Source organism: Mytilus trossulus, chromosome 4, assembly GCF_036588685.1.
Source record: "Mytilus trossulus isolate FHL-02 chromosome 4, PNRI_Mtr1.1.1.hap1, whole genome shotgun sequence".
Classification (NCBI taxonomy): domain Eukaryota; kingdom Metazoa; phylum Mollusca; class Bivalvia; order Mytilida; family Mytilidae; genus Mytilus; species Mytilus trossulus.
Window position 1 is genome coordinate 36,849,419 of NC_086376.1, and position 24,956 is coordinate 36,874,374.

General features: G+C 32.3%; 1 protein-coding gene across 2 annotated transcripts in view; it reads right to left on the reverse strand.

Moving 5' to 3' along the window:
- The window catches only part of LOC134715232 (uncharacterized), a 34,849-nt gene extending 11,361 nt beyond the window's left edge, over positions 1 to 23,488 (reverse strand). The window contains exons 1-17 of one of the 2 annotated variants that reach the window (XM_063577279.1): positions 23,415 to 23,488; positions 22,956 to 23,025; positions 20,947 to 21,026; positions 20,661 to 20,698; positions 19,106 to 19,697; positions 17,957 to 18,033; positions 16,650 to 16,721; positions 15,592 to 15,729; positions 14,918 to 15,040; positions 14,546 to 14,617; positions 14,225 to 14,370; positions 12,792 to 12,893; positions 12,271 to 12,357; positions 3,254 to 3,370; positions 2,824 to 3,004; positions 1,669 to 1,812; positions 529 to 614 (exon numbers count right to left, since the gene is read on the reverse strand). In XM_063577279.1, the coding sequence (XP_063433349.1) occupies positions 529 to 614; positions 1,669 to 1,812; positions 2,824 to 3,004; positions 3,254 to 3,370; positions 12,271 to 12,357; positions 12,792 to 12,893; positions 14,225 to 14,370; positions 14,546 to 14,617; positions 14,918 to 15,040; positions 15,592 to 15,729; positions 16,650 to 16,721; positions 17,957 to 18,033; positions 19,106 to 19,697; positions 20,661 to 20,698; positions 20,947 to 21,026; positions 22,956 to 22,979 (2,079 nt within the window). In that variant the 5' untranslated portion in view covers positions 22,980 to 23,025; positions 23,415 to 23,488. The remainder of the gene's footprint in view (positions 1 to 528; positions 615 to 1,668; positions 1,813 to 2,823; positions 3,005 to 3,253; positions 3,371 to 12,270; positions 12,358 to 12,791; positions 12,894 to 14,224; positions 14,371 to 14,545; positions 14,618 to 14,917; positions 15,041 to 15,591; positions 15,730 to 16,649; positions 16,722 to 17,956; positions 18,034 to 19,105; positions 19,698 to 20,660; positions 20,699 to 20,946; positions 21,027 to 22,955; positions 23,026 to 23,414) is intronic. The other variant, XM_063577280.1, reaches the window with a different exon arrangement.
- Positions 23,489 to 24,956: the final 1,468 nt, after the last annotated feature.

Genomic DNA, 24,956 nt, shown 5'->3' on the forward strand with positions numbered 1-24,956 from the left:
CCCCACCAAAACTAGGGGTGATCTCAGGTGCTCCACATATGGCACCCGTCGTGTTGCTTATGTGATTACAAATCCGGTAAATAGTCTAATTCGGTAGGTCACATTCATGAAAGGAAAGGGAATTGTAGTTACGACGTAAGGAACATATCCTATATCATTTGGGAAACCGTTATTCCATAACGGTGAACCAACTAGTAATGGCGTCCGTAAAATTTACGAAGGGATGATTTCAACTTTACCATTTGGAACTCTTGGTTTAATAGCCTCCTTGTGAACATTAACCCTCTATCAAAATCATGTAGGAAATGCACGTACCGGAATATCGTATCAATTGGGAGATATATACTCCGTATGCAGGTGCTGCTGGAATGTTGCTACTTAGGAATGGAAAGTTCACAATTGAAAAGCTGAAATCATCTCTTTTGTCGTAAAGTTTTGTTTTCAACCGACCCTCATAGTCATTGTAAACTGATGTGTGCTCCTTTAATATTAATTCCTTCGATAAACATCCATTTTAATATAACATACCACAACTTTCCCGTTTTGTTCAACACATAGGACAGTACCTCGACTACCTCTTCCGCCATCTTGTTCACCGTACTTCCAATCTTTACCTGAAAACATGAACAAAGTATAGCAAGTAGAAGAACTTGTTAAATTTGAATGAACACATTTACAAAATATGACGTTTTAAGGGTGAACATTAGATACTTTTTATAACAACATGTCTTTAAACATGTTTAATGGTCCAATCATACAGTTCGTTAATGGTTGTTACTATTTCATAAGGCATTTTATGTATTCAGAATTCGTTTTTGTTGGCAGGAATTTTCGTTTTCCCTGTTTTCTATATTTTCATTTCACCTCGACCTAAGCTTCTTTTTTGTCGGAATTTTGAATACATACTGTTAAAGGGGCACTAGCTGCCTAATTCATGTTCACCGATTTGACTCAAATTCTCATATTTTATTTATAACAATATCAAATATTTTTCCAAACTATTAAAAGTATGAAATAAACAATTTACATGACATGGTCTCAATAAGATGTAGCTTCGTTTCGTGTGAATTTTAGCCAAAACGCCATCTAATTTATATTCGAGTTGACCTGCTTTGACCATAAAATCGATGTAAACATAAACAGAGATATGAACAGATTAATCAACTCGTGCAATTGGATTTTTATAGGTCTGTTAAATTTTGTATTATGGATTTATGTTTATCGTCGTTTTTGATTTGTGGTGGATCATATCAGTCAATCAAATTATTTACCTTTGTTTCACTTCCAATGTTAACATTCTTTTCCTTTAAACAACCATACACAGACAATGTATGCGTAATTCTATCTCTTTCTACGGGGTTAAATTGGAGTTCACATGAATACAAATTTTATGAGGTCAAATTATTCACTTGCAAGTGAATACTTCATTATCAATGTTTATTAGCTTAATTTGACAACATTGAACCGTTTTAGCTGATACAAGAAGATTATTATTTCACTATTTAACTTTAATTAGTGATTGAACATAAAAATATCATACTTAATTAGATTTTTTATATATCTCGTAGCTCGTTCCATCTAACAAAAATATATCAAGGTTCTCAATGATTTTTACGGTTTTATCATTAAAAGGACTACCTTGTTTTATTCCTTCATTGGATACAGTACCTCTTTTAACTCTGCACCCAACAACAATTAACTCATTTTCTAGTTGCCTGGGTTCATTTACTGGTTGAATGTCGTAACATTCATCAGTTTCATCATATCTATAAATATTCTCGTTTCCACTGTCCCATTCGACACGTATCTTCCCTGAAAAAGATTTACATTTGGATGTAAATTATACAAATCACAATGTTTATTACTCTAACCATGCTGGGCTGTTTTCAATTATCTTCTCCCAATGGATAGTATTTACCTCAAATAAATATTGTATTTCGGCAAAGTTCTTTTAATTATACTTTTTATGATACAACCATGAAATTGAGAGCAACTTGCAAACACATATTATTTTCCGGCAAAATTCTTATAATAACACTTTTAATGCTACAAATAGAGATATGAAAATGGTGTATGTGTGCCAATAAGACAACTCTGAAGCTAAATAACAATTTATAAAAGTAAAGCATTATAGGTCAAGGTACAGCCTTCAACACGGAGCCTTGGCTCACACCGAACAGCGAGCTATAGCACGGCCCCAAAAAGCATTAGTGTAAAACCATTCAAACGGGAAAACCAACGGTCTAATCTATATAAAAAACGACAAACGAGAAACACGTATGAACTGCATAAACAAACGACAACTACTGAACATCGGATTCCTGACTTAGGACAGGTGCACACATTTGCAGCGGGATTAAAAGTTTTAATGGTACCAAATCTTCTCCCTTTTCTGAAACAATAATATTACATCAAAACATTGAAAAACACACTATAAAATATCGATTGGAAGGCTTATCTCTATCAAAAAACGCAAATTAACAAACCATTGAATACACAACTAAATCAAGCTGTTTCCCCTAATGCATTATTCTTACATAGTCATGGATACCATGGGCAGTCATAACGGTTGTATTTCATACGGAAAAACTATTGAATTAGAGTGACTAACGATTATTTTCAGCCAATCAAAAATGGATTCTGATAAAACATTCACGAAATGTAATATTATATCCTACTAGTATATTAACTAGCATTTTACAAGTATTTTATTCACATGCATGATTCTTTTCCAACTATTTAACACACGGCATACATGAGATAAATTAATCTCCCCCACATTTGTTCATGAGAGCTGTTAATTGTGGAAAAAACATTACATACCACGTTTATCTTGACCAATAACAGTACCAGCCATTTCGGAATCTTGATTTTGCCATTGCCAATGTGGTCCTCGTCGAACACGTGTTCCTAACTGTACAGCTTGACAGTTTGGTTGTTTGAACCGACCATGATATTGCGTTACAGGATCCAATAGCAACAGAACATTGTCCGTGATATCATCCTGTATCGGTAATAAAACTTGATATATGATACATTGTGATGTATCTGTTATTTTTATAAAGTTTTTTTCAGTGTAAAATTGTGTGTTCTGTTCTTGTTCTTCAAAATATTAAAAATTCAGTTCCAACCTTTTTTAAATACTTTTTTTAACCATATATATAGTGTGTAGAGATGAAATAACTGTATTCCTACATAAAACATATTTTTAAAAACATTTCTTTTTCATGTAATAGATATTCGAATAACTTACATACGCGTCTAATTCCTGCAGACTAGGTGAACTAGCTGAACGAACAGCTGTTTTTACAGCGGATCTATTAATCTCAGAAGTTGCCTCTAATTGGTTTGCTATAATTGACGATTGGAGCTGAAATTTACAAGTTATAATAACAACCATGTTGAAGTCCACTATATTGATATTCGCTAGAATAAGCTAAAAATATCAATGGACTATTAACCCTGAACAAAATCTCACAAAGGACATAAGCCAAAGATGAAACAAAAACCAAGACTGATATCGAAACAAAAGATAGTTGGAGAAGTTGCATTTATGAGCAAATATTTGTGTTTTTTTAAAGTTGTAATGAACTCAACCCGTACATTCATTTATTTTTTTAGTAAAATATCACATCGAATAAGTCATGAAACAAAAATTCACATAAATCTTTTCATCTTTACTGAATACAGTTATCACGTAAATCACAAGTAAATATGTAGGTATGATTTAATTCATGATGCACATTAATCATGAAGAATGTTTCAGCGAAGGGACAGTGTTGCACATAGCAATATAACTAGTGCACACTACTCATCTTTTTTAAATTTTCGTAGAATAATGGGATTTAAAAAATTTATTCTTCAATCGCAAATCTTCTCGTTGACAATTGGGTTCTATATTAGTAGCGTAACCTTCTTCGTGTATTCGGTAGAACAATCGGTGTTCAGCTTGATGAATAGTGACACCAAGCTGTTGACAATAAATAGACAACGATAATGGTAATGTCTCCTTTGGAGATACAGTATGGCCTATATCATGCTGTTTAAAGCATTTCGTCATTGCTAAGAAGTCAGGTCACCTCAAAGGAAGGATTAAGAAAGAATTTTTAATTATAGTACATCACATAAGACGAAAATATACAATAAATAACATCGGATTCAAGGCATGTAATACTAAACCAAGGTTGGTAATTCAAAATAAAATAAAACTTATTATCCATGTAAGCATCATGGTTTCAATGCGTCTTCTACTTACTTTCCTTTAGATTAGATACAAGTACATGTAGTTGATGTAAGCATGACAAAAAAATACGAAGTAAGACTACTTTGTAATAATCCCTAAACTGATATGTTTTTATAAGAAAAGTTCATGTTAAGGACATTCATAACTTGAATCAATTTTATCTGTAAATAAAAACAATTTCAGATTTAAACAAAAATTGAAACAAATGCACGTTTAAGCTGCTAAATACCACTACTCTGATTGTCTTTAGTTTTTAGGCAGTCTTTTGTAGATTGTTGTTTGTATTTGTGTCGTTTTCTGTCATGCTTCTGTCGTTTTGGTTTTCTCTTTGGAATCTGCTTTCATTTTTTTGTTATCTTCATAGATTTAATGCATCAATTGAATTGTTGGAAAAAGTGACCAAAAGCACGATCTTTTTTTTTCTTATCAAATATAAAAGGAATCATACCTTCATTCAAATGTCGTATGTATGTAGTAAAATTAACAATGAAGTTGCAGAATCTCTTATTTTGAGTGCTGTTAAATTGACATATTTCTAGTTTTTATGCTGAAACCTCACCATTATACAGACAATGCTAGAATCCTCATAAAAATGGACAGAACATAAAACTTTGCTAAAAGAAAAAGTCAACGACTACAAACGCTGTACGTCGATGTCTTGTTTGATACAAATATTTCAAAGTAAACATAAAACTTAAGATTGATTAAACATGTTAAATAGTTCATGGCAATACATTATATTAAACATAATTCAACATGAAAATCTCCGAAAGATGATTTCTCATGGTCCTAAGTTTAGAGAACCCCAACACATCAATTGGAACCATAACTTCAAAATAATTATGGATTATATTGAGGACTACGCCAGGACATGGGCTAAGCGAGAAGAAGTTGAACTGGATACTTTATCAGAATGGGTTAAAACTATCAGGTCTCTGATAAAACGTCGAATTCACAAGTTGTAAAACTGTGTGAACGATCGACCAAAGTCCGTTTTCAGAGACAAAGAGGCCATGAAATGTCTATCAACTCTTATCTTTAACGCCTTAGATAACTTACGATAAAATACACAACGCAACGCAATAAACTACATTGGTGCCGTGACTTCAAACGGAGAGAATGGACATCAGCCGATTAAAATCCTTGAGAGCGGGGAACAAAACAGAACATGTGTATATGTGGTGCGATCTTGAAAAATTTTGGAAGCTTGAATCATTGGGAATTGACGCTAAAGAACAAAATGATCCAGACCTAGCTGAATCAATTGAAAATTACTTACAAACCTCTATTACGAAGAAAAATGATAAGTATATTGCAAAATTACCATGGAGAGAGAATGCGCCAGAACTACCGACCAATGAAGACATCGCAAAACGCAGAACGCAAAGCGTTATTCGTCGCCTTAAGAAGGATCCCGAGATGTTCCGAAAGTATGGTGAGATAATTACAGACCAAGAACAAAGAGGATTTATTGAAAAGGTATGTGATGAAAGTACATGCACAAACAAGGTTCATTACATTCCGCATCATCCCGTAAAAAAGGATTCAGTCACCACCCCGATACGCATAGTATATAACTGTAGCTGTAGAGCGAATGCCAGTAGTCCTTGTCTTAACGATTGCCTAGCAACATATCCACCAATTATGACTGATTTGACGGAGATATTAGTACGCTTTAGAATGTACAAATATGCAGTTACAGCAGATATTGAAAAAGCATTTTTGCATATTGAATTAGATGTTGATGACAGAGATGTCACAAGATTTTATTGGTTAGAAAATCCCATGGACACAGAAAGCCGTTTGATTACTTACCGGTTTAAAGTTGTACTTTTCGGCGCCACCTGTTCGCCATTCATGTTAAGCGCCACGCTAATGAAACATTTTAGAGACAATCCGTCAACTACATCAACTGAATTACAGAGAAACTTATACGTGGATAACGTTCTGACCAGTTTTACCGATAAACAATCACTTTTGAAATTCTACACGGAGTCAAGAAAATTATTGTCAGAAGCAGGATTCAACTTACGGTCTTGGAACTCTAATAGTACGGAATTACAGAACGTTGCAGGACTAGACAAGATCGGCGACAATGACGACATAGTCAAAATTTTAGGCATGAGATGGGATAGGGAATCCGACGATTTGAAATTTCAACAGATTGAATTTATGGAAAAGGACAAAATGATAACAAAACGTGAGGTTTTGCGCACATCGTCTAGAATTTTCGACCCCCTTGGATTAATCACGCCAATTACGGTGAAAGCTAAGCTGTTTATGCAGACTTTATGGAAAGCAAAGTTAGATTGGGATGAATGTTTGTCCGATGAACTGAGAAGTAAATGGCAGGTAATAGCTTTAGATATCGAGGAGGCTACCAAAATAGTATTTCCACGAATGTTAACGGAAGGAGTTATAAACGAGAAAACGTCACTGCATATTTTCACAGACGCCAGTCAGTTAGCATACGGAGCTTGTGCTTACTTAGTTACAGCAAATTCATCGATCCTCGTCATGGCTAAAAACAGAGTAGTACCCGTTAAACCGATTTCATTACCACGTTTAGAACTTATGGGCGCGCTTATCGGCGCCAGATTAGCAACGCATCTTCTTAAAGTCATACCAACAGAACATGTGTATATGTGGAGCGATAGCCAAATTGTTTTGAGTTGGATTAAATCGTCAAAAATCTTAAAACCGTTCGTAGAAAATCGACTTAAAGAAATACGAAAATTAACAGAGAATGCTGAATGGAATTATTGTCCAACAGATGACAATCCAGCTGATTACTTAACTCGCGGAATTTACGCTAAACAACTTTATAACAACAGCTTATGGATGAACGGTCCACAATGGATTTTAAATCGTGAAAATTGGCCGACATGGACGAGGAAAATTGAAGATTGCAGCACGATGGTAACTGTTAGTGATGAAAATACAGATGATGAAAGTACAAATGCTTCAACACAGACAATTTCATGTATAGATATACAACGATACAGATCTTTAGAAAAAGCAATTAGAGTTACAGCATACGTCTTGCGCTTTATACAGAATTTACGGAACTCAAGAGATAAACGGACAATCGGATTTATCAGTGTTGAGGAGCGATGTAAAGCATTAGAAGTTCTAATAGTAACAGCACAACAGCAAACATTTAAGGATGAAATTGAAAGCTTGAATTCATCTTCACAGAAAAAAGTGCAACTTGTTCGACAACTTAAACTTTATACAGACAAAAGCGGATTACTACGTTGTACAGGGAGAATACAAAACGCACCTGTTAAGGAGAGTACTAAATATCCGTTGTTATTGCCAACACACCACAGTCTTACGTCCTTAATCGTAATGGATGCTCACACAAAGACTTTACATGCCGGACTTAACAGTACAATCGCATATATTCAACAGAAATATTGGATACCGAGAATAAGACAGTGCGTAAAATCACAAATTCGTAAATGCGTTCAATGCATTAAAATATCAGGAATGCCTTACAGCGCACCCGATCCGCCACCGCTTCCTAAAGATCGAGTCAACTACGATTATCCTTTTTCAGTAACCGGCGTTGATTTCACAGGAGCTTTGTATACAAAAGGAAAACACAACGAATTAAGCAAAACATATATTTGTTTATTCACTTGCGCCGTTACACGAGCTATACACTTGGAGATAGTCACAGATTTAACTGAGGAGTCTTTCATGCTTGCTTTTAAAAGATTTGTCGCTAGGAGATCTACACCAAGAATTATGTTGTCCGATAATGCAACAACCTTCAAGGCAGCCGCCGAAAAGATTACAAGATCAAGCAAAGACAACCGAATACAAGAAAAACTTGCCGATCAAGGAACTGAGTGGAAGTTTATACCCAACCGAGCACCGTGGTTTGGAGGCTTTTGGGAACGCTTAATTGGACTCACGAAAAAGTCAATTAAAGCAATACTAGGAAAGTCATGTGTCACTACGGAAATGTTGAATACAATTGTAATCGAAATCGAGGGAACTCTAAATAATCGTCCTATAACTCACATTTCTACTGATATTAAAGATCCCGAACCGCTGACGCCAGCGCACCTGTTATATGGTCGTCGACTTGACAACCAATCGGAACAGAATATTGACAGTGTTACTTCAGAAGACTTGCACGTGAAACTCAATAAAAATTTACAGAGAAATAATGAACTAATAAACCATTTTCGCTCAAGATGGAAACACGAATATCTGACGTCACTCCGTGAATTCCACCGAACATCTGGAAGAAACGAACAAACAATACAAATAGGTGACATTGTACAAGTACACAATGACACAAATCGTATAATGTGGAAATTAGCAGTTGTACAAGATTTAGTTCGTGGAAAGGATGGACTCATTCGATCAGCTGTTATTAAGACCGACACAGGAATCACAAACCGTCCGATTGTGAAGCTATATCCGTTGGAAATACGCAGTACACATGATGACAGTGAATGAACTTTTCTGCCCTGGAGAACCTTTCTGCCCTGGAGAACTTTCTGCCCTGGAGAAATTAGTGGATGTATAGACTGTTCAATTAACTACGGTTATTATATAGACTTGTGAAAGTGTTAAATTTCAGACGTGAACAGTTAAAATACTATTGAAAGACTTTAAATATGATTTTATTTCTTTTTATGTCACAATTTACGAATTTTTCATATTGTATTTCAAATTTAAGTTAAATATCATTTTCTGCGGCCCCAGAATGTCAAGAATTGCGCTAATATTAACGTACCTTTTTGCGGTACGGCCGCTATCTTTGTGACGTCGCGTTATTGTTATACTTTATGTGGTATTGAATAGAAACGTATAATGGCAGACGTAGTTATATCTTTAACGCCTTAGATAACTTACGATAAAATACACAACGCAACGCAATAAACTACAACTCTTCATGATAAGTATGTTGTTGTTCCTGCGGACAAAGCTTCAAATAATATTGTCTTTGTATGTAAATCGTATTACTACGAATGTCTTGTAAAAGAATTGGGTATAACGGAGCACTCAGGTAATCCCACATACAAAGACATATCATTTGACAAGGATGAGATTTTAGCAAATCATAAGTCCTTCATGGCTTCAATAAACATTACATTGAACACCAAATCGGAGGATTTACCTTGTTTGTATTGGATACCAAAGCTTCATAAAATTCCGTACAAGCAACGGTATATTGCTGGCTCATCTTCATGTTTAACAAAAGAATTGTCCATTAGATTGACTAAAATTCTGTCCGCAGTGAAAGAGGGTCTTCAGAAATACTGTGAAACTGTTTACTCGCGTAGTGGTATTAACCATATGTGGATTCTTAAAAATTCTAAAGAACTTCTAGACAATTTTAAATCTCGGTCTTTTTCTGAAATTAGTTCAATCAAAACTTTTGATTTTTCAACCCTGTATACCACCATTTCCCATGTAAAATTGAAAAATCGCCTAAAAGAAATTATCCACAATGCCTTTCAACATAAAAATGGTAGCATACGCTATAAATTTATTACTTTGGGATTTCATAAGGCAAATTTCGTTAATAGTGACAAACAAAAAGGTAAAACATGCTACACAGAAGAAAAAGTGGTCAGTATGCTGGAGTTTCTTATCGACAACATTTTTGTTGAGTTTGGAGGTAGACTTTTCCAACAAATTGTCGGCATTCCTATGGGAACAAACTGTGCGCCTCAGCTTGTCGACCTCTTCTTATTTTCATATGAATCGGAGTTCCTCCAGACACTTGTCAAAAAAAGGATCAAATAAGCCAGATTATTTAATTTCACTTTCAGATATATTGATGATGTTCTTTCCATAAACAATCCGAACTTTTCTGATTGGGTTCCATTGATATATCCCCCAGAACTAGAGATTAAAGAAACAACAGACACAGCTTCCGCCGCCTCATTTTTAGACTAATATCTCGAATTTGACTTACACAGTCATCTCAGTACCAGAATCTATGACAAACGAGACGATTTTAATTTTGAAATCATAAATTTCCCCCACCTTAGTAGCAATATACCAACTTCACCTGCATATGGGATATATATTTCACAACTTATTCGATATTCAAGAGCTTGCAGCTCCTACTCAGACTTTGTAAAACGTCATCAGTGTCTGAGTAGAAAGTTGATGAACTAGGGATATGTCAAAGAACGTCTCGTCCCTTTTCTAAAAAAGTTCATCGGAAGGTATCATGAATAAATAAAGGCAACAGTAGTATACCGCTTTTCAAAACTCATGACCTTGTTGATAAATATTCCGTATCAACTTCTCAAATAATACACGATGGTCTTGATGTATAGATTCTGCGTACTGATGTTGTTTATCATCTTAACAACATGTTTTATTGTTCTTTCATTTGTCTTTGTTCTATTATTAATATTACTTTTACTGTTGAATGGTTTTATGTGGTATCAGTTTGACGTGGCTCGGTACTTATACATCTCGTCAATGTGTTTGTATTGGCTTTCATTTTTTTGTGGTTTGTTTTGTATAGGCGACTTTTTGTATTTCTTTTGTTCTTATAACGTGACTCTGTAATTTAAAAGATCCCGTCAGTATTATATTGGTCTATTATATGTCATTATGATATATTCTATTATGAATTACTATATACGTTGAACCACAAACGTCAAATCATTCAATCGCGTAGTGGTATTAACTATTTTTGGATTCTCATAAATTCTACCTATAACTTTTAGACTAGTTTGAATATCGGTCTATTTCTGTAATTTATTCTTACATACTTTTGACTTTTTAACCCTGTATGCTTACATTGCCTATGCAAATTTTAAAACTGTTTGTATGCACATTGAACGACAAATTTATGTGACGTATAAAATTTTCTGACGTCAGACACTCAAATCAATTAATGTGTTTGTAGATAGAAGATGTTTTTGTGTTCGGTTAAATTGTCCATCTTTTAAAATTGTTATACGATGATGACTGATGTACCCATATTTTGACTATTTTATTAATTGTGGCTGTTTATTTAACGCATCATGTAAATATAACGGAATTTGATGAGACTGTTATTAAAGTGAGAGGGTTAGCGCTATAGAACCAGATTGAATCCACCATTTTCTACATTTGAAAATGCCTGTACCAGCATGCAGGTCAGGAATATGACAGTTCTTGTCCATTCGTTTTTGATGCGTTTTGTTATTTGATTTTGCCATGTATTATGGACTTTTCTGATTGATTTTCCTCTGAGTTCAGTATTTTTGTGATTTTACTTCTTTTTTTTTTTTTTATAGTTTAATGGTCCGCTAAAGTCAAAATAAAAACTAACACATGTTATAATGATGAAGACCACAGATGTGACAGTTCATGTTTCAAAGTCAATCATACCAATAATTTATTACTATCTAAACCAATGAGCATAGTGTGTATTAAATGAAAAGACAAATGTCATCAATTATTAAAATTGAATGTTTTTGAAAAGTCAATCAATTTAGAATTATCTCCCCTTGACTATAATTTTTTTAATAACAGTGTAACAGCTCAACTTTAAGGAGCAAATACCGCTCTTTTTGTCACCTTTAATTCAACAATAAAGAACCTCTCATTAAAGTGGAAAAAGGGGAAAGGGAAGAGGATTACAATATTTAATGAAATTGAGTGTCACCAAATTTCTGTATGTGTTCTTCCTTCGGCAGATATTTGTAAATGAAGTTGGATATTAAAACATGTGCTCGAAGTAGCGCCCTCTTATCAATTACAAATTCCAATGAGTTTTAAGTCAGATAAGCACATATGTACCATACAAAACTATTATCTACATAATTTCTAAAATTAACAAAATATGAGATCACAAGACTGAATACAATTAAAAGTTACATTATACGAATTATTTCATTGTACCATACAGTCTCATTGTTGCTCATAAGTGTATTTAAAAATATGTCTTCGAAAAGCAAGATGATAAATATCGAAACAAATCTATATATCTGCCTAGAAAAAAAAAACCACCCCTACTTGCTCAAATGGAGGATTAATTAATATAAAATATTTACCAGGACTTGTGTATTTTGTGCAAGACGTTGTATCTGTTCTGGTGGTATCAACTTGCCAAAAGTCGTTTTAACCATCGTTCTCAAAATCTTAAAAGGAATTATATTTTATATATTTTATTCCAAACATAATCCATGACAAATTATTAAAAACTTTTCTCTTGAAATGGAATCATGATTTAAATCTTTGAGAGAATAATATCAGATAGGGCAAGGACGTTCTAGGTTTAGATTGAATAATTTTGAAATAAAAGTAGCAGATTATTGTCATACCATAAGAACCCTTCAACATTCACTTCCGGATTGAAACGTCATGTTATATCAAATACAAAAAAAATTAATAAAATGCCTTTCCAAGATATAAAGAAGGAAGAGAGAAATCTTATGAACAAAAAGCTTTATCTATACAAATAACTATTAATATGCTACTGTCAACATGTGCATTTAGAGTATCTAACTAAAATCCTACGTCTCTTACAAGGCGTACAATAATATGATGATAATATAATAGTAAGAAAACTTACATCAGTGTTAGCACCTCCTATTGGTACACAAAATATTTTTGTTCCTACATGTTCACAAAGTTTAACACTGTGTGTCATTTCACGCGCTGCATTTATCGAAGTCTGGAAGTAAAGTGAAATGCTTAATACAAGCTATTATTTTAGATAATTATTTACAAATGATGCAACCATATCAGTAGTCTGTAAACAGTGAATTATGAATAGTTATCAAAGATACCAGGATTATAATTTAATACGCCAGACGCGCGTTTCGTCTACATAAGACTCATAAGTGACGCTCATATCAAAATATTTATAAAGCCAAACAGGTACAAAGTTGAAGAGCATTGATGATTCAAAATTCCAAAAAGATGTGCCAAATACGGCTAAGGTAATCTATGCCTGGAATAAGAAAGTGAATGATGGAAATAATAAAATTAACGGTACCAATTCCATCATAGATACCAGGACTAAAATTTTACACTTACGCCAGACGCGCGGTTTGTCTACCGATTTACACAATATAGCATTCTTATATAAAGGTTGTTATCGCTATTTTGTGTATTTTTCCTGTGATCTTTTTTTTGTGATAATCATTCATATCATGCTACTCGCTTGAGATGAAAAATTATTGCTAGAAACTAAGGCGGCACATGGTGTTGCTAATAAAATGTACATGAAATTGACAACGTTTTCATAGGTAAAATAGTGAAAAACAAATTATCATTGGTCATCTCGACTCGATTGCTTTCTCGCTTACGCCGTACCGGCTCAAGCGAGAAAAGCAATCTCGTTGAGATGATCAACAATAATCTATAAGTATCAAATTTCAGTAGGTTCTAATTTTAGTTCTTGTGAAAAATGTAACGAATATTTTATCCTGAAACAAACAGTGTTTTATAATCGAATTATTCGTATTTGAAATCACACCATTAAAATCACATGTATGGAGTTTCGAATATAATAAGAAGAAAAGGTATTTAACAGTATATTGTATAGAAGTTAAACGGATTGCACTTCAAAAGTAAAATGATCATGACTTATTAATTAAAAATGTTGAACAAGGATAAGGACAATATCTTTCAAAATGAAAGTTGATAATGCATCATATAATTAAGCTTTCAAAGCTGGTCTACCTAACAATAATGTGTTTATAAAATAATACTGAAACAGTTCAATGTTACTGTAAATATTAATCAGTTCCTTGTTTTGTTATAGAATAGAAGTTTAAGATTTTAAAAAGTATATTACATGTAATAACGCCATTTCAATTGATTTACAACTTTCACGTGGTGTTTTAAATGCAAGTTTTTTTGTCGAAATGGAACGCACTACTTGTGACTGTATGAATTCATGAAATCGTTATGCGATTAAGAAATGATATTTGATATATAATGCAACAATCAAAAGGTTTTATCAATAAGTACTCTATCTGTTCTAAAATTGATTCTTACCAATAAATCTGATACAAAAGACTCTTCCACTATTCCAATACTTTCTCTGTTCTCTTCATAAAGAGCTTCTACGCGAGTTGGCATTCCATCCGTTATCACAATAATGTTAGGTAGGAACTCATTGTTCTCGAGGGTAGTGGAACCACCTTATAGAAAATTCTCATTTCAATTGATTTGTAAAGAAAATGATATAATCTACCAATAAATTTATATACAATCTTGTCTGAAAAAAGAGCATTGCTTTCCTTTCATAATCATTGAAAAAAGAAAGAAAACAAATCTTATATAGCTACATGGCTATACAATGTAAAATAAACTTACAGCTGTGAATTCCGGACACTGCCATCAACAGACCGGCTGCTAGAGGAGATGGCCCACAAGGTCTCAACTTGGCTGAAATATAATTCAGATTTTTAACTAAAGATTGGATAGAAAAAATCATTATCTATAAATTCAAAAGTGTAGAATAAATAAATTATAAGCTCCGTTTTTTAAAGCTTTTGATCGGTTCTGATTGTCTGAATATGATAAGTGGAATTTAATTTAACATAACCATGTAACACATTTTGATGTTTTAAAAAACATTAAACTGAGTTTCAAATATTAAATTAATATACATATTTATAACTTGGAATTTGATTTGTACTGCTTTCCGTTAATGTGAAATATGAATCTATAGGATATCTTATGTACCTATTTCTCTTTTGATATAATCATACTCTGGTATAGGATGCATGATTAATTCAGTGTCTTTTCCAAAATGAGATAGTCCAACGTTATCTCGTATACCGTATCTTAAACTGACCTGATGCAGACCTGTTCAAACATAATGTCAACAATTAACAATATCTAAAGACACCAATAAAAGTTGTAAACGGTTTTGGATTATCTGGTCTTGAAGTCATAACACGTTTGAGTCAGTTGTTTTGTACTTATACTCTAAAATCAACCAATCAAAATGTTGGATTTCATGTTTCGAACATGATTTTTGTGCTCCGAGCGCTGAGCAAAGTTATATGACCTCAACCCCTGTTCCTTTAATTTTTAAGTTCTGCTTTCGTTTATTTTCTAATCTTGCTAGTGTCTGAGTGTATCTGCAGAAAACTTTTCATTTTACAGCAACTGCAGTACCAGTGGAAATTGGTATCCTACATTTACTGTTATTACTATAAGCCCAGTCTTATTATGGATGATGCAAATACAAGAATGTTGAGTCTTTAAATTACCTTATTGTTAATTCAAAGGCAAGTCATTTTCGCTTTCAAAAAATAAAGAACAGTTCTTTTTCTTGCTGATCTTCATAACTATTTTGTATAAATATAAGAAAATTTATACCATGCATTTCATTTAATTATATTTTTGTTTACCATCGATGAATTTAGTTGCAGTTTTTATCATTGTCTTAAATTTCTCTCCTTGCATACTCTCTGATGTGTCCAACAGTAATATATAGTTATGTCCTTTGGCACTCCTATTGCTATTACTTAACGCCAATTCCATACGGACTGTAAAGTAAAAAGTAAATGCTTACAGAAAAGCTGATATATATTACTTTGCAGGGTAGATACAGATTGTGTTTTATTGACATTTATCTCTCAATGTTTAATTAAATTGTTAACTTATTTCGTCATCCAAAAACTCCAAAGATATTTCACACTCAGTCTGTATGTTGTACAATTGAAATTTGGACCAAGTATCAACCTGTACAAAGTCAGGAATATGACAATTGTTATCCAATCGTTAGATATGTTGCAGCTTTTCGTTTTAAAATATCCTCGGAGATTTGTATTTTTGTCATTTTAATCTTTGGAAAGAAATGAAAAATGATAACAACAGTGAAACACGTTATACATATCATGCGGTGTTTTTTTGATAAACTATCATCAGGAACGCTTGAAGCTGAATATTTAAAAGCCAAGAATGTATAGGAAATGAACGGACATAAAAATAGTAAAATCATCTGTTGGAGTTGAAATCTGCATGACATTGTTTATAATTTCAAATATATAATCATTTGAAATTGTGACATTTCCCTCGACATGCTGTAAATTATTATTACTAGCAATATCATATGTTTTGTTTAATAAGTAACCGACAAAAGAAGAAGATATGGTAAGAGTTACTGGCTAGTCACGTAAATGAAAGAATATCAACATCTCAAGTAAATTTATACAAGTATATTAGAGGGCTATATTTATTGTGAAATATTGAATTATTTTTAATTAAAGTTATACATAAATTACAGCTTTAATTTTCAGATAATTTCACGACATATATAAAGATATTTATATATATGGAATGTGCTTGTAGTTAAAAGATTTCCTAATCAAAAGTCGAACCTTACACTAAATTTACTACTTATGCACGTGCTATGTGTGCTTACTATATCACTTATGACGTGTTTAAAGTGAAAATAATAGTTTACCTTTACTTCGTGCCTGCCCTGCGATTGCGACCCATTCATCATATGAATGAACTTGCTGTCCTTTGTCAAAATCTAAAAGTTAAAGAAATCTTGTCAAACATTGTAACTAGACACACACAAACACACACAAACACACACACACACAAATAGATAGTACTAATTTCGTTATTCTATTTTGACAATTCATATTGCTCGCCATTTTGGAGAGACTATTAACCTTTTCTATCTATGCTTGGAATATGACATTCCCCATTACTTTGAATTTATATATATTAAAACAAAGAAGAGATCTGGTATGAGACAACTATGAATTAAAGTTCAAATGAAGTTGATATTAGTTATTATATACAATCTTACGGATTCACCAATGAAAAAAAAGGAAATATAGTCGGCTATAAAAGGCCCCGCCATTTCAAAATGATGACACAATTCAATTGAAAAAAGCAATGGGATAATTTATGATAAAACAATTTACGATATACGTATATATGATAGAAATAAACCAACGACAACCACTGAACTACATGCCGATGATGTGAGGTAGGCACTTCAAACAATTTAAAGGGGCTAAACATGATTGTGAGCGCTCAAAACTGCCATTACTTGGGACAGTAGTGTAACATAACAAACTATATTTGTAGATGTTTTTCGTTGATAGTCTATACAGTTACTTGTTGTTTTTAAATTGCGTTAACTCCTGTTTTACAACCTGCTAACACGGTTTGATTGTCTTTTGACTTAAGTCGTTAAATACATTCTGGTATTCGTATTTTTAAACTTACTTTGTAATGTAAGATAACTGTTACAATCAATACCTTGAATTCAAAGTGTTTAATTTTTTCATTATTGTTCACCTAGTTCAGACTATTTTACACCAACCAATATCTTATAATTGGCACTTATGCTCAGTTTATAGTTATTGTTGTTGTTCAGTAAAGGCCGTCAAAAATATACTAAGACTATTATAAGCCTAGTACCTTTGATAACTATTAACAGTACTAATCAATATTCTTTTTCCGTCTTTTTCAAAAATGTTGATCATGAAGTATGTATGTATTTATACTTTCTGATTTTAAAAATTGTGGGTTCCAGCATTACTAATAGTCCATTTGTAAAATCGCTAAATATGTAAGAAATTGTATTGAGTGGTCTTCATTTACCTTTTTTCATTTACTAGTTATGGGTCGATATCACTACACTTAGTGCTAATCCATGATTTCTTTTTATCAGTTCAGTAATCAGTGCTTAGGTTCTAAATTGAATTAATGTCATTTGTAATGAAACTTATGTAATATTGTAATAATTACCTCTTTGAGCATTCTGAGCCAATGCTTTTCTTTCCCTCTGTTTTTCATATGATCTATCGTATGTATGATTAGGACTCCTGGCAAACAAAAAATTGCATTGAGCACTGGCATGATTGATTTGTACAATGTATTAAATATAAAGTTCCTAAGAATAAATGGTCCACAATCCTTCCGGCAAAGTTGTTCTTAACTTATTTTTGGTTCTTTTTTCAGGTCATCTTTAGTGATTCAGCTCTTCATATTTTAAGAATTTTTGACAATTAAACCACCACGTGAAAGGTGTTAACGAACCAAGTTTCAGTGGTATTGACCCCCATTTATTTTAGTCATTCCATATTGAACAAAGCAGGGAAACAAAAGTGTATATGATGATCAAATGTATTATCATCTTCCATCAAAGCCGTAAAAAGAAAGATCTTAAAATAGTGTATTTCAATGGCAACAATTTTACATGCTTTGTTTATGATACCGTTAAAATAACTGAATTCACATTCTTCCAATTCTAAGTAAAAACTTTAAGTCAAAGATAGCAGTAGAATGGGCGATGACAAACAAGATATTTGGCGAATACATTTTTGTTCAAACAAAGATAGAATGGGTGATTAAGAATTTCACATATACGATGAAGACATATTTCGTATGTGCACATCTATATGTCTATAAATAGTTGTTAATTTATGTTTATGGTTATCATTTTTCTTAGATTCTTTTGTTACCTATTCTTACAACGTGTGCTTGTCCAAAGTCAGAAACATCCAGCATTTGTTTGTTTTAAGTGTCGTTTTAATTTTCAATATTTGTATGTTTCAGAGTAAAGTATGGCGTTCATATCTCTGAATTATAATATACATCATTGTTTAGGACCAGCTGAAGTCCGTCTTTGGGTACGAGATTTTCTCGCTGCATCGAAAATCCATTGTTGGCTTTTGACTGTTACTCTTGGGTCGGGTTGTTGTGTCTTTGACACATTCAACGTTTCTATTTTCTATTGCATTTCAAAATGTTTCTTTGTTTCCAAATTAACGTTTACACGTTTAGTAATTATGTAACTTATATCATACATTTTTGACTTTATCATTACACACTAGTACTTGTATTAGGATCTCCTGTATTTTTACATATGAAATTTATTCGTTAATAATTGCGTACCTTTCATTCACATAATTTATCGTTATGTTTGGTGAAGGTTCCTTTTCACTCTGGAGTGCGGTTGTTGCAATCGGTGGATTTAATATTTCACCTTGAAAGCAGGGTTTCTTTCTCTTATAACACATTCTATTGTCAAGGTCTTGATTGGTTCTGTAATGTTTGAAACCGTTTACTAATTGTCTGATTTTTGGTTTCTGCTGCTTTTCGTCTTTCAAATTGTCTACGTTACTGACTTTATCTTCTATTTGACTTCGGCAATACTTGTCTGTTACTGGTTCTGGTACTACATCTTTCTGGAACTTTGAACAACTCTCCTGTTTTTTGTCGTGTATTTCTTTAACATTTTGCTCACAGGATGATGTGACAGTTTTCTGTTCTGTTTGATTTGGTTCTTTCTGGGTTGAATATGTATCAGGTTGCAATTTTTGTTTATTCAATTCGGTTGATTCTACATTTCTTGTTCTATTTTTTAAGGCAGTAGAAAGTATATCCAATTTCTCAGATAACTTTTCTGTTGTTTCTAGTATTGCTTGCAGCTGAGTAGAATCTCTACACGTAATGTTTTCAAAATTTGCTAAATGCTCCTCGATTCCTTAGATAAAACATAATCGTTGTTACGTTGATATTTATAACTGTAAAGTGTAACTTCAAGGAGGAATCATACTTGACTCTTGACATGAAATTCACTGACATTTTTATATCGTAATTATCAAAATTTTATAAAAAAAATAAGTTTTAGCATCTTAAACTTAATACAAAATCAACAAGTATTAACGAATTATATGTCGTTATGAATTCATAGTTGCAAACATTTTTAATATAAGTTAGCATTTAAAAAAAGATGTTGCCTAATCAAATAACAATACCGGTAGCCAGGTTACTCTCAAATACAATTTGAGAGTAATTTCCCGCCACAAATTGACTTGGTCGAAGGATGATGTCAGTGTTTCCCAGAGATAATGTTCTTTGAAATCTACTGAACAAAACAGTTTCTGAAGACCGGAATTCTGAGATACTTCAAACACTGGCAACACTATCAAACTTAACATTGGCATGTTTTTTTAAAAAGTTTTTTGATTATTCGATTTTTTTTCCTATTTAAGAACTTTTTTAATAAATAACTTAATATGATATTGAGGGTGACAAAAAATAATAAGAATATGTGGTATGATTGCCAATTAGACATATATCCATCAAAGTTCAAATGAAGTATCTTTGAAAATAAGGCCGTTAGTTTTCTCGTTTGAATTGTTTTACATTGTTATTTCGGGAGCCTTTTTTTAGCTGACTATGCGGTATGAACTTTGCTCATTGTTGAAGGCCATACGGTGACATATAGTTGTTAATTAATGTGTAATTTTGGTCGCTTGTGGAGAGTTGTCTCATTGGCAAACATACGTCATCCTCTTTCTTTATATCCCTTCTAGTTTATATTGATAAGATTGTAATATATAGCATTCCTTACGATAATACACAACTTTTCTCTCATCAAATGTATAGTATATTGTATTATTCATTCATTTCATTATTTCATGCAAATAGGAAAAAGATCTACCTTGAAGTGGTTTTATCTCACTACTGAATCCAGTTTTTCTGTAAGATAACAAACAATTATGAATTCTTGCTGCTAAAAATGAGAAATACACGCACAAAGAAAAAGGTATAAGTTTTTATAACGTACAATAATCGTTGCCGGGTTTGGTTAACTGTCAGTCACACATTGATATATCTTGCAGAAGCACCTTAAATGTGCCCGAAAATTGGAATTGAAATGGTGAACTACGCTATCAATATTATATCTTTCTTGATTGTTGTGAAGATATGAATTTTTACAAACTTACAAGTGTTTAGCATTTGTTTTCTCTTTTATGCGGTTCTGTGTCAGTTGAAGGTCTTGCATAGCATTCTTTAAAGTCTCTACCTAGAAAAATTAAAACCAGTAGACTTGGCATAGAAATAATAGAAATATGCAACAGTGCAAAGTTTTTAACTACAATATATGCACAACAATATAAATCGAATGTTTGACAGCGGAGGTCAATTTGCCGTGAAACCAAAATCAACCCACCATTTTGTCTTAAAATGTACGGTTTTATGTTGGGATAATGACATTTGTAAACAAAAAGTTCGTTTCAATGTATGTTGCATTGACGTTTGTTTTTTGTTGCACTTTAGGGGTTCTGTTGTTCCATTGTAACAGTTTTGCTCTCATAGTTGGTGTGTTTCTCTCAGTTTAATGTTTGAGACCCGGATTTGTTTTCTCTCAATTGATTTAGGACTTTGAACAGCGGTATACTACTGTTGTCTTTATTATATACGCACAGATATTAATTAATTCACAACTTGTATGCTTGCATGTCTTATAACGTTCTAACATACATATATTGAGAAGCTGAAATCCCAACTTCATAAATTTTACAGACGCCCTAACGAGTAAGTTGACCGTTTTGTAATATCTGTTATATAAATGATATCGGATATGTTCCGTTTGTTATAACTACATTCCCGTTCCCTTTTCCCGAATGTGAACTACCAAACTAGACTTTTTAGCTTTATTTGTGACATTTTTAAATAGTGTGTCTGTTTGTTTTGTTCACGCGTCATTATCAATATTTTAAAATTTTATGCGACTATCGTACACGTGAGAGGTTTAGCGCTATAAAACCCCGTTCAATCCAACATGTTCTACATTTGTAAATGCCTGTACCAAGTCAGGAATATGACAGTTGTCAATTCGTTTGGTGTGTTTTGTCATTTGATTTTGCCATGTGAGTAGGGGCTTTCAGATTGAATTTTCCTCGGAGTTCAGTATTTTTGTGATTTTACTTTTTACATTGGATACTAATGGTACACAACTATCCTTTAATTTCCCTTTCAATATTTATATAAAAAAAGTTCGTACAATTGAGAGAAAAAATCATTTTCAATTATTGAACGAAGCATGCGTAAAGGATTAGAGGTTAAAAAGGTAAAACAAAATCATGCAAACAATTCAATCTTGGTTTTGAAATATCTGTTTGTTTCTATCACTAATTAACGAAGATTGATCATCATCTTTACTTATATCTTGGTATAATAATCCTATGTCCAGTTAAACTATAACGGGTATGAAATATGGCTTTACAACTACATATATTAATTCTGCGTTATACTATTTTCTAAATTAGAATACCAGGATTAGTTTACTTCTATTACAGCTTTAACATTCAGATAATGATCATTGAAGTATATACTACCTTAAAAAGATCATTTATGCTGTCTCTTTTCGATCTTCTCAATATCACAATTAAATAATATTGCATACAACTTAGTAAGTCAAACACATATGCTGAATATGGTCATGTTATCTTTTATAAGATGTCTTGAAAGACAATACAAATTTTCGGAAGACGTTGATGAGTTAAATCCGAAAACAGTTAACAAGTAAAAAAAAGGAATGGACAGCGAACACGGTAAAAAGAATAGAATATAAAAAAAGAAACCAGTCTTCTTTCTGAAATTTGAATTATTAATCTGGAATATTTTCCAACACTGTCAAACTAGTGAAAGGTTTAGCTAGCTACACAACCAGGTTAAATCCACCAGTTTCTAAATAAGAAAATGCCTGTACCAAGTCAGAAATATGATAGTTGTTATTCATTCGTTTGATGTGTTTGAGTTTTTGATTTTTTTGTCATTTGATTAGAGACTTTCTTTTTGGAATTCTCCTAGGAGTACAGTATTTTTTGGATTTTACTTTTTCATCATCAATTAATCTCTCTGAGGGTAGAAAAGATAGAGAATTGAATTAAATAAAAAAAAGAAGAGGCAAGTTTGAAGCAAGCGGAATGTTATTAAATCATGCGCCTACCATATCTGATATAGTCAAAGCCATGATCAGGCAGTCGGAACTTTATTAACAAGACCTCTATCGTTGTCCGCTACAAACAAAGGGAAATAAATTAAAAATTAAAAAAGAAACAACAGCGTTTAGTCATCCTTTAACATTTTAAGTTAGAATCTCTCAACATTTCATTAAATTCCTGTAAAAATCTAAAAATGTACTAGAACATTATCAAGTTCATTCGGAGTATAAAGTAGCTTAAAGTTCTAGAAATCCTCATTTCATTTGCATAAAGTCTTTTCCATTTTAAACGGAAATAGTGAAATGACCGTATTATTAGGTTTATTAAAGTGGAGGAAAGAATGATTGTAAACGCGTTTAATACCTTGTTTAAAATTATGATAACAAATCGTTTAAGTATTTCTATAGCAAAATACTAATATACAATTGCATAAAACACTACTGATGAATTAAAAACAATCTTACTTTCTGTTTTCAAGTAAATCCATCAGTATCATTCAGCTTACAGATACTAGACTGGATGAACTAACGTGGCCCGGAAATGATGTTTATAAATAACTCCAGTGGGAAAATAATGTTCTGAAATTAGACTGACGGCAATTTATTATGAATATAACCTCGTGTATAAATTGTTAAATGACCAAACTTGTACTCTCTGTTTGTTCGACCGCAAAACTAAATGATGTTAACTTTCCATAAGGCACAATGAAATCTCTGTCATGTTTTAAATCTTGAATGTTCACATAATTCATCTCAAATACCTAGAAAATGTTTTGCAATCCAAAAATAACAAAGATTGTTTTTTTGGACATGTTGAATTGTAGCACTTTTAGCTGCCGATTTCAATATTTTTGTAGTGAGACTTCATGAAACCAGTGAGGCACAGTTTCCGATTTTCTACTTCTTCAGCAGAAGTATTCAACCTTATTTGTTACATGATTTATTTCAAGTGACTGAGCGGGGCTGAAATTATTCGTCCACATAATTATTATGTTTTGGTATCAACACATTAATAAAGACTACAGGTTATTGATCCAGTTAAAGTATGAAAACAATATACTTTTATTCTCCAAGTAAATAATGACACATTGCTGTTCATTTCTTGTAATACTGAGCATAAAACCATGGCAACTAAACATATTTAAAATGATCACATTTCAGAAACTGTGGAAATATGAAAAAGGTATAATAAAAAAATACTGAACTCTTAGGAAAATTCAAAACGGAAAGTCACTTATCAAATTGCTGAAACACATCAAATAAATGGATAATAACTGATATATTCCTGCTTTGGTACATATATTTTCATCTGTAAAAAATGGGAGCTTCAACCAACTTTTAAAGCTAGCTACACCTCTAACTTGTATGACAGTAGCATCACTAAGTATGACTGACTTTATTTATGAATGCATTGGCATAGGGAGGAGGGGAGCATTATTTCAAATGGGACGTCAACCTTATTATTATATCTAAATATCAATAATAACTTTATTCGTAATAGATCATACGATAAATACATTTTACAAATATTCACAGTACAATATAAATAACATATATGTGGCCAGTCAATAGTTAATGTAAAAGCCATTTGAAATTACAACGCAAAGAATAAACAATGCAGTCAACAATGACGGATCTTTTAAGCAAGATACAAACATTTTCTCAAATTTATTAACTTTGTCAGTTAATTGATTAACAATAGTTGTACAAGTTTTAAACTTGATGGTATTTTCCAATAACTAGTTTAATATATATAAACATATATACATTTAAATTATAACAAAAAATATCAAATACCAAGTCAAATTCAAAAATTAAAAGTGGAATCCACAAAAATAGATAATATCAAAATTTATCAATCAACGGCACTATTGAAGAACACCAACCATATCTTACTTAGTATACTTATTTTCTTAAGAAATTTATATTTACCAATGAACGATATGTAAATATAATTCACACTGCTGACCTAAATAAAACTGTCATCCATAAGGAAGTAAATACATC